At 47.6% G+C, this 17,136-nt stretch overlaps 2 protein-coding genes across 31 annotated transcripts in view; one reads left to right on the top strand and one right to left on the bottom strand.

Moving 5' to 3' along the window:
- Positions 1–1,498, bottom strand: part of MAPK8IP3 (mitogen-activated protein kinase 8 interacting protein 3) — a 56,386-nt gene extending 54,888 nt beyond the window's left edge. For all 29 annotated transcript variants that reach the window (XM_071761294.1, XM_071761292.1, XM_071761297.1 and 26 more), the window contains exon 1: positions 1,105–1,498. In XM_071761294.1, coding sequence (XP_071617395.1) covers positions 1,105–1,422 — 318 coding nt within the window. In that variant the 5' untranslated portion in view covers positions 1,423–1,498. The remainder of the gene's footprint in view (positions 1–1,104) is intronic.
- Positions 1,499–4,953: 3,455 nt separating this feature from the next.
- LOC139803797 (lysosomal dipeptide transporter MFSD1-like) lies at positions 4,954–16,414 on the top strand. 2 transcript variants are annotated; one of them, XM_071760339.1, is made up of 14 exons: positions 5,060–5,079; positions 5,540–5,640; positions 6,734–6,818; positions 7,611–7,735; positions 7,826–7,881; positions 8,584–8,727; positions 9,204–9,362; positions 10,801–10,916; positions 11,739–11,839; positions 12,863–12,974; positions 13,589–13,726; positions 14,267–14,406; positions 14,581–14,692; positions 14,988–15,211. In XM_071760339.1, exons 4-14 carry the CDS (start codon positions 7,689–7,691, stop codon positions 15,102–15,104), a joined length of 1,242 nt encoding a protein of 413 aa, XP_071616440.1. In that variant the 5' UTR covers positions 5,060–5,079; positions 5,540–5,640; positions 6,734–6,818; positions 7,611–7,688; the 3' UTR covers positions 15,105–15,211. The 2 variants fall into 2 exon arrangements, with proteins under 2 accessions (XP_071616439.1, XP_071616440.1); XM_071760338.1 differs by lacking the exon at positions 6,734–6,818 and having other exon boundaries at positions 4,954–5,079; positions 14,988–16,414.
- Positions 16,415–17,136: the final 722 nt, after the last annotated feature.

The following is a 17,136-nucleotide window of genomic DNA, read 5'->3' on the forward strand; positions in this document are numbered from 1 at the left end:
GCATACTGCTTCCTAGCCATCTTACATCTTCTGCTCCTAAGTCTGAATTTTAAGAAGCTGTGTAGTGAAACAAGGAACAAGGTTGACATGGTGGTGATGGACTTTTCCCATCACCAGTGCTTTATCGCAGTTCACAGACCAGCACCTCAAGAAGCTGAACAGTAAACCCCGTGGTTCTCTGTCCTCAGTTAAGGCTGAAAAGATGCTCTCGATTTCAGAAGGGACAGGCGCAGATGGAAGGAGACAAGAGTGCAAGTCACCTCCCCCCTGTTTTGTCTACATGTGTCTTTGTAACCCCGGGATTTTTGTTCCTTCCCATCAGAGGGGGCTGTTCTGCTGACATCCCCTCCAAAGACCCCCCCAGCTGAGAGGCTCTGACATGGCTCACAGGAGTGAACCCAGACTTCGGGAAACTGCAGATGCGAAGTTGGCAAACTTTGGCTTTACTTAGGTTAAAGGTGTAGTTTTGGTAAAACCAAGTTTAAAAAAATCAGACGCTATAGTTTAAAGGTTTGGGGCTTTTTTCTACAACTAAATAGCTTGCTGATGACAGTTTAAAAAGCTGCATGGCTGCACAGAAATAATCCCTTTTAATAAGTATTTCTTAAAACCACAAATAAGCATATTTGTCGGGTCTCCTATGTGTTGCTGAATTCTTCAAATCTATTTTTGTTGAGTTTTTTTTCCTCTCCTGTTTTGAAGGGGTGGATCAGCCGCCGAGGGATCTGTGCCCGGCCCCGCGGAGGCTCCGGGCCGGGCCCTGCCCCGCGGCCTCCCCGAGCTGGGGAGGGGGGGGATCCCACGGGGGGCGGCGGCTCTGGCCCCGCAGGAGGGGACACGCGTGGCAGGGCCTGGATCCGCACCCGCGCCGACCGGGCTCCCTTTCTAGAAGGTACAGGAGGCCGCTGCCCGGGGCTCCCCGCCGCCCCGGGATGATGGAGGAGATGGAGCCCAGGCCTGCGCGCAGGCGGCCCTGCCCGCCCCGAGCATCGCCGCGGCCCGGCCCGGCCTCGCCACCCCTACCCTGGCCCCACCGCCCATCACCGCAGCCGCGGTTCACCCCCCGACGGGCGGCCAAGATGGTGGCGGGGCGGCGTCGCTCACCTCCTCGGCCTGCTTGCGCAGAGCCTTCTCCCGCTCGTACTGCGTGAGGAGCTGCTCGTTGTCCTCCCGCAGCAGCTCCAGCTCCACCTCATGCTCCTGGTTGTCGGTGAGCACCGAGTCCAGGTTCTCCAGCACCGTCACCACCAGCGGCATCAGCTCCTTCACCACCTCCTCATCGTAGCAGTGGATCAACCGCTCGAACTCACGGTAGATGCTGTTGGCCAGGCCCGAGACCCGCTCCGACATCACCGACCCCGAGCAGTAATCATCGCCCGGGTACCCCCCCACGCCGCCATCGTCCAGCTGGATCTCCAGCATCCTGCCGGCTCCGCAGCCTCCCGTTCCCCGTTGCCGCCGCCGCCGCTCAGGCCGCTGCCACCGGGCCCTGCCCCGCCCCCGCCCCGCCTGCCGCGTCAGGCGGAGGCACCGCCCCCGGAGCCCCTCCTAAGCCCCTCCGGGACCGCCGGACCCCCCGCCGCTGCAGGCCCCGGCAGCTCCCGGCACAGCGCCGCTTCCCCGCGGGGAGACACCGGTCCCGGCAGGCGCAGCCCCGCCCGGCGGAGACGTCCCCACCGCCGCCGGGCTGCGGGTCGCGGCAGGGCCAACCCCCCGGGCCAGGCTCCTCCCCGAGGCCTGCGGCGGGTCAGAGGATGGGGGAAAGCGCGCAGCCGCCGGCAGTGCTCCGCGCAGTGCTCCGCGCAGTGTCCCGCTGCCCGCAGGGCTCCCCGCAGCCCGTGGGACCCTCCCGCCGGGCGTCACGCTGCTGCAGAGTGACGCAGCGGAGACGCGGGTGACGTCCAGCGCCTGGAGGGCCCGCATCCCCACAGACATCATCGCCGCAGACACCCCACAGACATCACGCCTCTGGGCCCACAGCACAGACCCAGGTGGTTTTGGTCCCTTCCCTTCATCCCAGCTGAAATCCAAATCTGCCTCTCCGCATCCTGATCTGGACACCAAAAACAAATGATTCAAGGAAAATGAGTTGTCCCAAGCCTGGGACAGCTACGGACTGTAGAGGACAATTTGAGACAATTTGACAAACGAAGCGATTCTTTCCTAGTCCCACTCGGATTCCCCAACACCTAACAGGAATGTAAGGAGAATTATCTACACTGGATGTTGCTCAACCTGGTGCTTGCTCTAGAAAGACTCTTTTTTGAGGGAGGGGGACAACTTCCAGCCAAAAGAGTGTTAGAACTATATTTTGGAACACAGTTATAAAAACTTCCAAACACCTTCAGACTCACAGCCACCCTCTTCCTGGTATCTATGAAAATCGGGGCATTCCTTTGCTCCATTACGGTGTTTTTTTTCACTTCAGTCACTCAGCTGTGCTTCCAAGGCAAGGCAGCTGCAGTCATTGCTTAATTCAGTGCCATATTAAACACATGGTGGGTTTTCAGGTCTGTCCTGAGCCTCTGGGAGGGATGGCTTCTGAGTCAGCTGGAATGAACATCAGCAAATGGAGCAGTTGTGCCAGGGAAGGTTACATTATTCATTATTTTGAAGAGCTCTTGTACAAGCAGCAGGACAGGAAAAAATAGAACAGCTCAGCCCTCAGACCCTGCAGTAAGCAAACACACAGCAGCACAGCTCCTCCTGCCTCCCTCCCCCCCTGTGCTGGGGCTTTTCCTCCCCTCCAGCCCATGGCCTGGGCACTGAGCAGCACCCAGCACTGGGTGCCCCCTGCCCCTGACAGCATCGGCAGCAAAAAGATGTTTCAGAGCTTGACAGCAGAACAGTCCCTCTGGGGACTCAGTGAGCCTGAAAAAAGGACACTGGCTGGTCAGGAATAAAAAGTCATGGGAAGGATATAGCAAAATATGTTAAATGATTACATATTAATGTTCCTATGTCCCCTGTTTTCAGGAGAAATGTGCAATTTGTTGTAAAATAAAGTATAGCACCTGGTAAATTACAATCATTAGCCTGCCTGAGAACATTGTGCTTACTACAGTTACATTTTTACCTGCTTATGACCAAAGAGATAACAAAAAATATTTTGTTTTCATAGACGTTTAATACAATTTGTAACAAAATCACTTTCACTGATTGCTCTCATGTAAGACAGTCACCTAGAAAGAGAATTCAGATAATGACACATGCTTTAAGAAGTTAAATGTTAAACTCCAAGGACTGCCCACAATACTTGGGGAACTCCTGAAACTAAGACCTTGGTGGGGAAAAATCCAGATTAACAGGAAGAAATATATACCAGAAAAAAACTGGTACATAAAATCGAAGCTCTAAAATCAGAAAAACTGGCACAAGAACTTCAAGGGCAGGGGAAGGACTTGATACTACTTTCAGAAGTATGAGCTTTCTGTAGAACTTAATTACAATTATCTGTGTGGATTTTTATGAGAGAACTGAAAACCAGGACTTCTGAGAATTTCAGATTTGGAATACATCCACAGTCATCATAGCACAACAAAGTGCTATGATGATAGATTTATGGATGCAAAGGGAAGGGTGTAGGAACAGGTAACAGGTCAAATAAATATCAGAGTGACTGACACCTACAAATTCAAGTTAAGATTAACAGAATTTGATAGAACATAAGAGCACTAATACACAGGAAACAATACTGAAATCATAGATGTACTTACAAAGCAGAGCCTTAGGCAAACCTTGAGTCAACCACCTGCCCACAACCATGCTCCAGAACTTACAAAGCCATCACATATCCTCTACATTAAAGGTTCTCTTCAAGGATAGTCTCCAAAGGTTGTGTTGAGAATCAACATCTAACTTTTCAGCTTACTGGATTTTTCTCATCAAATACCAATTCTCTTCCCTGAAGCAGTAATGGAAAAAGAGTTCCTCTCTTCTGACTGAACTGGTCTTGTTCCTGCCCCACAAGTGCTGTGAACAGGTGAGTTTTCTCACTCACTGCTACTTCTCCAGTTGTAATTTTTTTGTCTTTTTGTGCTCTGTAAGGTAAGCCCATACCTCTTCTACTACATAAAGACTTACTTGATAGAAGATGGAAGTAACAACAGTCTTCACATTCAGTGTTCCCAAACGTTTTCTGAATCACAGATCTTTAATCAGTCATATCCCTTATTTCTTACACACTTCTAGGAAGTTCTGAGCAATAGTAGAGACACTGGAGATGCTGATGTACAAATTCAGCTGGAAAGTATTTCACCTGGTCATGCTCAGAAATTTCTCTTTAACTGACTAAACACCTAAAATATTTTTATGCTTGTTCTCTTCCTCCCTAAATACAGCCTAATGGTTCTTCTAGACGTGCAGTAACTTGAGACTGGGCTCATGAATCAAACACACTTCCCATCCCTACTCAAGATCATTTATGAGTTGGAGGTGGAAGGGTGAAAAAAGTAAAATTCAAAAGGTGAATTAATTCTAACACATCAAATTCACATAGCTTGTTGGCTAAAGATTAAAAGGAGGGTATTTTGGCAGGACCCTGCTGCTGATATCACCAGAAACACCTGATTTATGCTTGTCTGGTTTCTATCTATCCTTGTGCAGTTTTGTCTCCTATCTAAAATAACTGCTTGCTTTCCCTATGTCTTGCACGAGACACTTCTCTTAATGCATCCTAAATGACCTAAATTGCTTTTTTTTTTTCCCCCAGAACACCACCTTTTGGACTGCTGTTCCGTTTATGATGCATTATAAACCAGTTTCGTGTGTGCACAGTCAGCTATTCCCCATCTTTCCTTGATCCGTTTGACCTTTGCCTGTCGTACGGATTATTTTAAATTCTCTTTACAAACTGTCCTCCTGTTAACTGAAGATAACTCCCCGAGCTTATCGCGCTGCTTTTCAGATAGGAGCCTCTATCTCTAGACCTCTTTCACCCTCACCCAGGTCCGTCTCAGCCCCGCTCCGTCCCGGAGGCCCCGGCAGGGCCAGACTCGGGTCCGGGTCCCCCAGCGGGCGGAGCCGCGAACAGGCGGGGCCGGGGCTGCGGCGGCGGCATGGCGGCTGCGGCGGAGCGGGGTGAGGGGCAGCGGGGACGCGGGGCCCGGGGTGCCGGCTGGGCCTCGTCCTACCGTTGACCGCGGGTCCGGCTGGTCCCGGCTGGTCCCGACGGGTCCTGGCTGGCTGAGCTGAGGTTGCGGGAGGGCTCGGCCGTGCCGTGAGGGGAATGGGGTGCGAGAGGAAGGGGGTGCGAGGGAAGGGGTTGCGAGGGGAAGGGGCTGCGAGGGGAAGGGGCTGCGAGGGGAAGGGGGTGCGAGAGAAGGGGGTGCGAGAGGAAGGGGGTGCGAGAGGAAGGGGGTGCGAGAGGAATGGGGTGCGAGGGGAAGGGATGCGAGGGGAAGGGATGCAAGAGAAGGGGGTGCGAGGGGAAGGGATGCGAGGGGAAGGGATGCAAGAGAAGGGGGTGCGAGAGGAAGGGGGTGCGAGAGGAAGGGGGTGTGAGAGAAGGGGGTACGAGGTTTTCCTCTCTGCCCCGCAGCCTCGTATAGGTTCGCGGTGCTGTTCTTCAACTGCCTTCTCACCTTCGGCTCCTACTTGTGCTTCGACATCCCCAGCGTCCTGCAGGAGCAGTTCCAGGGGGTAAGTGCGGGGCCTCTGCCTGGGCCACGGGACCGCAGTGGGGCGGGCAGAGGAGGCACAACCAGCAAAACGGAGGCCTTGGTCACTGACAGAGTTCCAAAACCTCTGCTTATGGTGTCGGTATAGGAGTCGTGCTCCAAGGTCTTTATCTTATCTTCATAACACGAGGTTATTACCAGCGTGTCTCCTGGGAGGAAGATGCCATGAAGCGGGACAGGCTGTGAGGGGTTTGTGTTCTCACTGCTGCCTGGAGAGCTGGGAATCTAAAACCTGCCCTTGCTCGATGGTTGTCAGCTCTGACCAGGAGCCTGCCACGAGAATGAAGTTCAGAGTTAGGACAGTGTTCACACCACTCTGCAGGCAGGAGGTACACGGAATTCAGCATCAGTGCCGGCACTGGGCTGGCAGACCGGGAGTGTGGCAAAACACTTTCTGGATCTTCAGATCCAAACCTCGTGGTATGTCAGGTATCACAGCACAGTTTGGTACCAGAAGGGCAGAGCTGTGCAGGGAGATTGCACATGTTGTTTGTCATGTACAAACTATTCATATTCTCAAATGTTTGAACATTTGGTTGGTCAGGGTTCAGCCAGATATCCCCAGCTGATTTCTGAGATTTTCCCAGGGATGCCAGGGCCCAAATTTCTTAACTTGAATACCTGAGAAATTCTTACTTGACTCATTGATTGTGATTACTGATTGTTTGGTGACTTTTGAGAGCTGATTTTACTCACGTGTGCCATCTGTGGGTAAGTGAGTATGTGCAGGGAGTCCAAGTCCTTTGTCTGCTTCCGTAGGAAGAAACACATACAGATTGCATATAACTTGGGCTTTTGGGGAGTTGGTTTTTTTTTTGTTTTAAGTGCATAAACTAATCCATAACGTTCAGTGAACTCCAGGCTAGGCTGGGTGCAGTTTTTCATTGCAAACAGTAGTAAAAAATTAAAAAAAAAAAAAAAAAAAAAAAAGGGGGCTTATTCCTTATCTTCCACAAGTATCAGTTATTTATGGAGGAAGGGAAAGGTTTTTTTTTTTCATATTTTACTGCCTAGGTAACTTTACAATGAAACCAAGCTGTATTTTTCTGTGTTAGGCACTGTGCAACCAGGATTTTTATCTGTTGACATTCTCATCATATTTTTACTCTGGGGAATTCAGCCTCTACCTGCCTTACACAAGTAAGTGGTAGTTGGAGCACCTCAGACCAGTGCTTGCAAGGAAGATGCTTTGTTCTAGAGGACTGTTTCTCTGCAGCTCTGGACATTTCTACTACAGCAGATTTGAGGGGTTTGTAAATCCGGCTACATAAAAATCATGTGGTTAAAATCACACTTCCCTTGTCCTTATTCAAGACATCAAACTTGTGCCTCCCAGTGTGGAAGACCTCACTTCTGTCTGCTAACACAAGTAGATTTTTTGTAGTTGGAAGATCCAGGGTTTTTTCCTGGTCAGATGGTGTTGAGGAGATGTTGCTTTCCAGTAGGAAAACTTGACATATGAAATCATACTGTGACTACCACCTGCCCACTGCTCAAGAAATGCTTTATGCTGCTGTGAATGAATATGGACTACTGCTAAATTTCATATTCACTGCTTAAGACTTCATGGTCTGTAACGAAGAGTCAGATCAAGCTAAGCTATAGCCCAGAATCAAAGGGATCAAAAATGTCATGGTGCAGTCTGTTGGTTTTTCTTTTGAACTGAAATGTGTATAAAAGCTCTGAGCCCCTGTTGGTGCTGTCCCAGGAAGGGGAAGGGAAGGCATGTGATGCCAGTGGTTGGTCATTTCTCATCTGGCAGGGGCTGCTGGCTTCCTGGAAGAAGGCACAAGTCCTCTAATTCCTGGTTGTGGGAGTGGGAACTGAGTAGGAGAAACAAAAATCTAGTAGGCAAAATCTCATTTTTAAAGGAATGTGTGGGTTTTCATCTGTGTCTGCTGCCTACCACAGACTCTGTGACTTGTTCTGCAGAATTTGACCTGCCCCAATAGAACCCATTCCAACAGGACTGAGCAGAACAGCACACTGGACTGTGTTGAAGGCTTGGGAATGACACCTGCACAGTACAATTTGCTGTATGCCATCTATGCTTGGACGTAAGTTGCTTTTCTCATGCTTTGGGGGGGTGTTTGCTCAAGGCTTCCCAGCAGCAACACACAAATGTTTCTGTTCTTGTTTTCTCCTAGAAATGCAGCAGTGGTTATTCTGGCTGGATTCCTGATTGATAAACTGGGAAATCGCTGTAAGTTCTGAGGATCAATTGCTATTCATGTGGGATTTCAGGCTGTTCTTTCAGTGCAAAGGGTGAAGGTTCCACTTGAGTCAGATGACAGAGGGCTGGGAGAGCTCAGGATGCAGAGTGAGTGATGGTGAGTTCAGCAGCTCCATGAGGGCAACTGGGAGGCTTTCATCCTTTGACCACTGATTTACCTGAATGTCCACAGCAGTACAGCAAAAGAGCTTTCCTCTGACACACATGTAACAGGGAATAATGTTACCTGTTCTTGATGTCTGTTCCTTGCTCTGACATTTGTTCTGGTGTCTGCCATAATCTAAAGCCTGGCAGTCCCAGCAAACACAGTTCTGCTCTGTCTCACAGAGGTAAATGTCCTACAGATGAGGAGACAGGGGCAGAAGGAAGGTGGCTTGTGGTAGCTACAGTCTGTAGCTGAGGTCAGGACAGGAACCCTTATTATAGAGTTCAGAGCCCTGTATCTGATTTTTCTCTAACCTTCCATCATGGTCATATTTTGAGGAATACCCAGTCATGTTATAGAGAGCAGTCTTCACAGAATTCACATAGTAAGGCTAACCTGATGGAAGCCCACAGGTTTACTGGCCTGTTTTGAGGTTGCTGTTTTGCTTTTTCACAAAGAATGCTTTTGTCCTGATCTCAGCATGTCTGTTAAGTTTGTGATTTTTTTTTTTCCCTGTTTCTCCCTAGTTGGTGTCTTTGTTTTCTCTCTTCTGACTGTGCTGGGATCATCAATCTTTGCTCTAGGCTCACACTTCAAGGGGTCCCCGTACCTCCTGCCGATGATGCTAACAGGAAGACTGCTCTTTGGCTCTGGGAATGGATCACTTACTAGTAAGGAATTCACAATCTTGTTTATACCTCATCAGAGGGTCATGATACATTTTTATTTTGCTTCCTAGAACCTTGTCCTTGCAGAGCTTCACTTGCTCTGCACCACAAATGTTGCTAAGGAAGACAATTGCTTCCTGAAGGGTTGCATGGGTTCAGTGTATGATGAATATTTAAAAAGTCTTCCTCTCTAACAAGTTTGTCTGTCTCCTAAGAGTGGGGAGTGATGTGTGATTGCTGTGCCTTTGGGGTTATTTTTGCTTGCCTTATTTGAGGGACAGGTTCACCTCCCAAGTCCCAGCATGATCTAATCCATTTTAAAAAGGACTGAGAAGCTGACATGTCCTACCTGCACCTGGACTGTGTGGAGGTCTCTTACCCTACCTCAAGCACTGCAGCTTGAGAGGCAGTTTGTTGTTTTTGTGCAGCGTTCTTGGCCACATCTGTCTGTTCAAGAGAGAATTTTTGTCTTCTCCAAGTTGCACAGAATCGTATCACAGCCTTCTGGTTCAAGGGGAAGGAACTGGCACTGGCATTTGGCCTGACTCTGTCTTTCTCTCGTCTTGGGAGTGTCCTCAACTTCTTCTTCACCCAGCAGTTTGAGGCAAACTTTGGGATGCAGTGGACGCTCTGGGGAGGTGAGTTTCTTTGGTGCTTTAGCATCTTATTTTCTAGACCTGAGGCTAGCCTGTTTGTCCAGCTATGAACAATGCCTGAAAGAGATAGGTAAGTCAGCAGGAGAGGTATTTTATTTTTACTTGTTGCTTTCTGTATGCAGTGGAGTGATATTTTCTTCACTGGTGCCTGGAAACCCTTCCTGGAGGTGTAATGTCAGGCCTGACAGATTTTTCTGCAGTCTTCTTGAGATATTTTAACATCTGTAGTCACAGGTAGTCAGTACTTAATGTGGATTTAGTCCCATGGAATGAAAATTTCAGAGTGAAACAAAAGAGGAATCCAGGGTGTTCTGTGTTTTAGCTACCAAAAGTGTGTGATTGGTCTGACTCAGGACAAGATGCCTTGCACGTGGACTGATCAAGAGAGTAGGTTTGCATTACTGTGAGAAGCAGAATCTGAATCACATGTTTCTCAGTGATAATCTGTTTTAGGGCTCACGTCTGTAGAAGATTGGAGTTTCTGACCTGTCTTTGGTGCACTGAAATGGGATCTGTCTCTAGGGGAGGGGAAGATCTGTTCTGTGGTACAGTTAGGGAGTGGCACTCAGTTACTGGGGTGTGCTGGAATGGTGATGCTGGGGAGAGCTGCCTCAGGGCAGCCTTTGTTGACAGAGACTTGGTGGTTGTAGGGAAGTATCATTTCCCAGTCAACCAAACATTGTGGGCCATCATCCATGGAAAAGGGGATGCATATGTGAGATAATCTCAGGCATAAACTGAAATCTGTTGTTCTTCTCTGATTCCAGCCCTCAGAGTGGACACTGGAGCAGGCCTAGTGTGCTGCATTGCTCCTGACACCATTAGTGTTGTGCTCAGGCAGCATTTGCAAGCCCAGCACAGCAACCTCAGTAGCCTCTGAAGGGATAAATGCATCAGACAGAGTGTGTATGGTCACAGATATAGGATACAGATGTCTTTCTGAGAGAAGGATGTAGGTTTTGCAGCAGATGCTCCCTGCCAAATGTGCTGCTGGCACATCCAGCATAATCTGCCTCCTCTGGGTCTGTGTGCTTGCAGGTCAGATTGCTGGAGTAACTGCAGCAGGTCACATAAATGAGGACTTGGCTTCCACACCAGCCCATGTCTGACACCTCTCCTGCTCAGGGGAGCAGCTAAGCTTCTAATGTCTGGCTGGTTTGGCCCTTGGGTTTGTTTCTCAGGAGCCCACTTCAGTTCTGAAGGCATTCTGCCAGAGCCCAGCTCAGTGCCTGTCTGCAGAGAGGGGTGGCTGTAGCTCCACGGGGTGGTCAGAGGTAAATGTTCATATTGTAGGGCTGTTCATGTTAAGAGAAGCCAGGAGTAGAAGCCAGAGAGAATTCTGCATGTTGCATGTGGTTGGTTTTGTGGTTCAGCTCTGTCCAAAGCGAGGAATTTCTAACACCTCTTGTGTCTTCTCCAGGTACCCTGCTCTGTGTGCTCGGGTTTGTTTCAGCCCTTGCAGTCAGTGCACTAGATAAAGTGGGCACGAAGCAGCTGGGCTTGGATGGGGTTATCCAGCAGGAATCAAAAAAAGTGGTAGGTGTTGCTCAGGCAGCTTTTCCATCTCAGGGAGCTGGGGGTGCATGAGGAAGCTGGGCCTGGCCAGAAGAGGGCATTGGCACCACTTGGTTGAATTTTGCAGAGCAGTTCCTCAGGAACATCCGAGGATACTGCAAGCCACTGAAGTGTAAATTTTCTGTTTGCAGTCTTCCAGAGAGCTGAAATAGCACTCTGAAAGCCACTCCTTTTCTGAGCCAGTAACTTCTTGATTGTAGGTTGCTCAGAGAATGATTTTGTGCATAAAACTGTAGTAGCCTCTCTCTGGAACAGCTTTTTGGCTCACAGGATCTGTGATGGCAAACAGCTCATCTGGTCAGGACTGAGCTGTCTTTTGCCAGCCCTTTTCTTCCATTCCTCCTTGCAATCCTTTGCCTAGGAATATGCATTACAGGTAATTGGTTGCAATTTTTGTGGCACTTAAATTATTAGACAGCTTTCTACTCCTGATGGTATTCTTACTGTTTTTGGGCTCCTGTTACCTTTCCACTGTGTTTCACTTAAGGTTTTGCAGTAGGCTTTTAACAGGGCCTGCTTAGCACAGTCCCTTGCAGCTAGAATCTTTATAAAAATTGGAAAGTCTGTTTGTTTGGTTTTTTTTTATTGTCTCTATTGAATAGTGTTAACAAAAGAATGCTTTGGAGTGAGCACATCCCTCAGAGGTACATGAGCTGCTTTTCAGTTCCCTCTGACCTGCTGTTACTTAAATTTTTTGTGGCCTTCAGTGGCTCAGAGCAGGTGACATCAGTGTGAAGTTGCAGATTATTCCCTGGTGACTGAGGCCACATCTGATCTTTGCAGCGCATCCAGGACATCCGGCGCCTCCCCCTTCGTTACTGGCTCCTGGTCCTCACCATCATGTTTTTCTACAACGGAGTCTTCCCCTTTGTGGCAGATGCCAGGTATTGCTCTGTGGCTGCAGTCCCACTGATTGGTTCAAGAGCCTTGCAGGCTGTTAGCTGACTGGGAAATACAGGGATAATATACTTGTTCTTTCCATTCATGAATGCAGAGAAACATCCGTAATGCCTGTGCCCTGTGGAGCAAAAAGTTCAGGCACCCAGAGTTTTTTCTGGCAAGAAACACTATTTTGCTTCAGAAAAAAAAGTCCTGAGTCCACTGCTCTTGGGCAAATCCTTTTGCAGTAAATTTTCAGGGAACAGTGTCTGATTTGTTAATTTGCTACTATCTGTTACTATAGCACAGGCTATAAAGGCTCATTATTACTAATGGTAAGGAGCCAAACCAGTTTTAAGTAGCTACAAGATCCTTCTAAGCTCTGTAAATTCTGTAAAGAATTTGAGTAAGTTTTGATGCCTTTTTTTGCATGTCCCTAACAAAGGTGAAAGGCTGACCTGTGACAATGAAAACAAAACTTGGTTTGTATGTTCTGTGCTTCAACCAGAAATCCCTTTAGCAATGCCAAGGGAAAATTCCTAGTACTTCTAAAGTGGAGGTACTGTTTAAATGCTGGTCTTTGCTGTTGCATTATTTTTATTTTTTTTTCCCAGCCCTTCAGCATTCTGAGCCTGGGATTGGTGCTTTCTTTCTCTTCAAAAAGAATGTAAAAAACCCATCAGTGTATTTTGGAAAGGCAGCTACGAATTGCTGCTTGTGTGCTGATGTAACTGAACATAAGCCCCACTTTAACCTGCAGCTTTACTGGGCACTTGCAGAAGCATCTTGAAAGTGGCCATTAAAGCTGCCAGCTTCTCTGTGGTGTGCACCAATTAAAAAGAAAATAAACCAGCAAAGGCTTGGCACTACAAACTCGGTGGAATCAAACTTGTTTAAAAAAATCCTCTCATTAAAACCCTTCCTGTCCGTATGTTTATGCTCAGACTTGCTTTGTCAAAATAACCATAACAAAAAAAGAATCCTAATTATATAATTCTCCCTCCTTTCATTTGTTTTTTATTTTTTAGCAAGTTTATCCAGGATAAATATTCTGGTTACAGCCAGCAGGCAGCTGCTTACATTGCTGGGGCCGTGTACGACAGCTCCCTCGTTCTTTCTGCAGTAGTTGGCATATTAATTGTGAGTACCCAAAACCAGCATTGCTTGCTGATAACTTTTTCCTGAATTTTTAAATGTCTTTGTTACAACCCCCTCAACTATACTTTAGCCTGCTGTTGCTGAACAAGCAGTCTTTTAATTCCTTGTGAACTATAAAATGCACTTGAGTCTAAGTTAAATTACCAGAAATCAAGTTAACCTGTTTCTCCCTCTGTCCCTTCATTGTGCTGTGGTAGCACCAAAATCATGGCAAGTGGCTGCATGTTCTGAGAGGACTGGAAGAGATCAGGATAAGTTTTGCACCTGATGGAAAAGGGCAGCCTGCATGTAATCAACCCCTGTTTTGTCAAGCTCTCCCTTATTTCCATAACTTCTGGGCATAATGGTGTGGGTTTCCTCTCCCTTTATTAACACCTGCTATTTCACATGGACACAGATTCTCTGACAAGGGTTTCAGTCTTGGTTCTGGAGGATGCAAGAGGAACTATTAATAGTTTGTCTGCTGCAAAATTAACACCTAGGACACGATGTCTTGCTGCCACTCATCCCAGCCCACTTTACACAGCCCCTCATGACTCAAGCATGAAGAAGCAAGGATCCCTTGTAAAAGGCCTTCTGTTTGTTTTCCCTACCAGGACTATGTTGGACTGAGAGGGTTCTTTGCTGTTGGCTGTGCTGTACTGACTCTGCCAGTCTTCACTCTCCTGGCATTTACATTTGTTCCTCCTCTGGTCTCCACCATCTGGCTGGGGATCACTTACTCCTTTGCTGCTGTAAGTTTACAACCCCACTGCTGAGTGTTTTGTGGCTGTGTTCCTTCTGCCTCCTGGATAGCAAGTGTCACTGCCCCTGTGTCCTGGCTTAGCAGCCACAGCTGGAAGTCACTGGTTCCCCAGTTCCAAAGACTCTGGTTAGTAACAGGGATCTCCAAAAAATCAATATGGAGCAAAACAAAGCAGAGTAAGGGATCATGGGATGCAGCATAAAGTGTGGAGCTGTGTGCTTTTCTTAACACTTTTTCACCTTGAATGTAACACCTGTATTTCTTTTCAGTCTTTCAAGCTAAATATTCGGGTCTGGGAGAAATTTGGATTCCAGGCTGATATACCATGAGTTGTTTGTGGTGTCTCAAGCAGCTTGAGAAGGATGGGGTATGGGCTAGAACAGGCTGGGAGGGTTCTACACTGGATTTTTTTGAAGAGAAAGTATGTTTATTCAGTGGGGATGATTCCTTTTAAAACCAATGACCTTTTAAAACCAACACCTTTAAATAAGGCTTAGAGTTAATTCCTCCTCTCATATATTCCTACCAGGCTAGCATGTGGCCCTCCATACCTCTTGTGGTCCCCCAAGCAACTCTGGGGACTGCTATGGGGCTTGCAACTTCTGTGCAGATGATTGGAGTTGGCCTTTCAAATCTGATTGTTGGACACATTCTAGGAACAACCTCCAGGTGAGAAGGCTTTCCTTTTTTTTTTTTTTTTTCTTTCTTTTTTTTTCTTTTTTTTTTTTCAAGCAGAGCCATCAGTAGTGCTTTGGTGGAGCAGCACGATGTTGCAAGGAGCTGTACAAGTGCCTTAAATATCTTCAAATGACTTTTTTTCTGTTCTGCTTTGGCCTTTTCCAGTGAATTAAAGATCCCCCTGTGGCGTTGGCAACAGATGATGATCTTTATGTTGGCAAACACTGTTGCATGCATTGTTGCCTCCATCAGCCTCAACGTAGTGGACAAGAGACAGGTAAGTGTGACAAGAGGTGAGGAACAGCCTCGCCTCACAGAGTTGCTTTGACTGATGCAATGAGCTGTTGGGTGGGTGTATAATTCATTCCCAGGACATAAAAACAGGACTGCACAAGGAGAGAACTGTCTGTTAAGATGGTGGTGCAGGGCACAGCACTCTTATGTAGTGTCAAGCTATGGGCAGGTGAGTTATTGCAAGGAGGTCAGGGTAAGGGCCAGGACACAGCCAAAACAACACATGTACAGGAAGAATGGGATCCTTTTCCTCACTAACTGCTGCTTTGGATTTGTAGGGTGGGATGCTGAACAAAGTAAGAAAGGGAGCACCTGTGGAGCAGGAGGACAGAGACTCTGTGGGTACAGCACCACTCCTTGATGAGGAAACGGGGAATGAAGGCTCTGTCAGCTGAGCTCACCCTGCAGCACTGGTCACTTCTGCTCAGAAATGGATTTTTAGCCTCTGTATTTAAAATATCTTCGAAGGAAATAATGAAGAGAATTGTCTACAGGAAGAGAACATTTTCACTCTCTTCTGCCTGGCACACAAGTGAAAGGTGGCTGCTGTGTGGTTCTTAGGCATTCTCCAACATCCAGAAACCTGCACAGGACACTTTAAGAACTTCAGTGCAGTACAGGGAACTGACTCAGCTGAAGCTTGTTCTTAAGCCATTAGGTAGCTGACTTTCACTCTTGTATCAAAACACCAAGCCTAAGGTGTGCCTGCCTGCTCTACCACTATTTCTCCCCACAAGAATCCTGTGCATCAGCACTTGCTATCCCACATACCCTGGCAGGCCTGTGTGCTTCAGCCCTAGATTAACGTGAATCTTTCACTAATTACACACCCAGGCAAGTGACACCATCATTTTCTTTAGGCAGGAGCTTGAATTAATCAAACTGATTACCTTTGGCCCAGGAGCCTAGCTTAAGTGCTTGTTGCCTTACCAGAAATGCTTCTGTAAGCCATGCCCCAGGCATTTGGATTCAAAGGGGTAGAAGGTTCTGATCTGAAATTCTGTCCTTCAAACCAGGGTTCTCTTACTGGTGAATGCTAGATGATTATTTTCCTCAGCCAGCTCTCACTATGCAGAACACTCATCAACACACAGTGTTTACAAAAGCACAAAGGATGCTTTAAGAATGAAGTAAACTTCAGCACAGCCAAGCACAGGGAATGCTGAAGTGAATGACTTCTGTAAATGACTGCAAACTTTCAGAGCAGCCCTTCTCAAGTTGCAGTCAAAATAAATACTACTGGATTGAAAGCAATCTATGCACAGACAGCAGCTGGTAAAATAACATTTTAAGTAGATGTCACAGAAGACAAATCCACACATCAAAGTAAAGTTTTCTTAAACTGAGCTACAGAAAAGAATGTGGTCAGAGAGCAAGGTCTTCTCAGTTTTAAGTCACATTATGAGTTCATTTCACACCTCTGACAATTAAAGCATTTCCCTGATTGAACCTGGGGTGCAGCAGAAATGTGGGAGGGAGGGGTTGTGAGAAGTCACAGAACTGCAAAACCACAGACTCCTTTAGCTGCAGCCTCCTGAGGTCACCTGGCCCAACATTCCAGCTCTCCCAGGGTCAGACAGAACAAGTTGTCCATGTCTTCATCTAGTCAGACTTTGAGCCTCTCCACAGAGGGAGACTCTACAACTTCTCTGTGCAACCTGTCCTGGTATTTGACCACCCTCACAGTAAAAACAACAAAAAACATGCTACCTTGTGTTCAGATGGAATTTTGTGTCATTTAATTGGTGCCTGCTGGCTCTTTTCCAGAATTGAGTCTGGCTCCCTTGTCCTCACTCCCTCCCAGCAGGTGACACCCTGGAAAAATCTCCCTGAGTTGTCTCTTCTCCAGACAGAACAGCCCCAGCTCTTTCAGCTTCTCATCCTGTGTCAGAAGCTCCAAGTCCATTTACCACCTCTGGGGCTCCATCACCACATGCAGTCCCTGAATCACAGTTCTGCTCCTGTGGAGCCCAAAGCTGGACTCAGTCCTCCACGTGAGGCCTCAACCAGCCATGTAAATCAGACACTAGCTTTGAGCACAGCCCCCAGCTGCTGTACTGCCCTTCAGGGCAGAAATCCCACGGTTGCTTTTTTTGGTTTTGTTTTCATAGGGGAAAAGCAAAGTCCCACAGTTACTTCCCAAATGTGATTTATGAAAAATCAGTCAGACATGCTGTGTTCTCACACAGAAAGCTTGTGTACATAATAAAGGATGCTCAGAGGAGCCAATTTTTTGTGTAAATACAAAATGCAATGGTTTCAGCCTGGCTGGCAGAAGTCATCAGCTTTCTCAGTTTACCTCCATACAGTGCTGCAGCTAACCTCAGGGCTGGCCCTGTAACAGGTGCTGGGGTACCTGCTGCAAGCCCTGTCCTTGTTTCTCTATGAAAGAAGCTCAAGTGCCAGCCATTCCTGGTGGCATAATCT

Source organism: Heliangelus exortis, chromosome 17 (genome assembly GCF_036169615.1).
Source record: "Heliangelus exortis chromosome 17, bHelExo1.hap1, whole genome shotgun sequence".
Lineage (NCBI taxonomy): Eukaryota > Metazoa > Chordata > Aves > Apodiformes > Trochilidae > Heliangelus > Heliangelus exortis.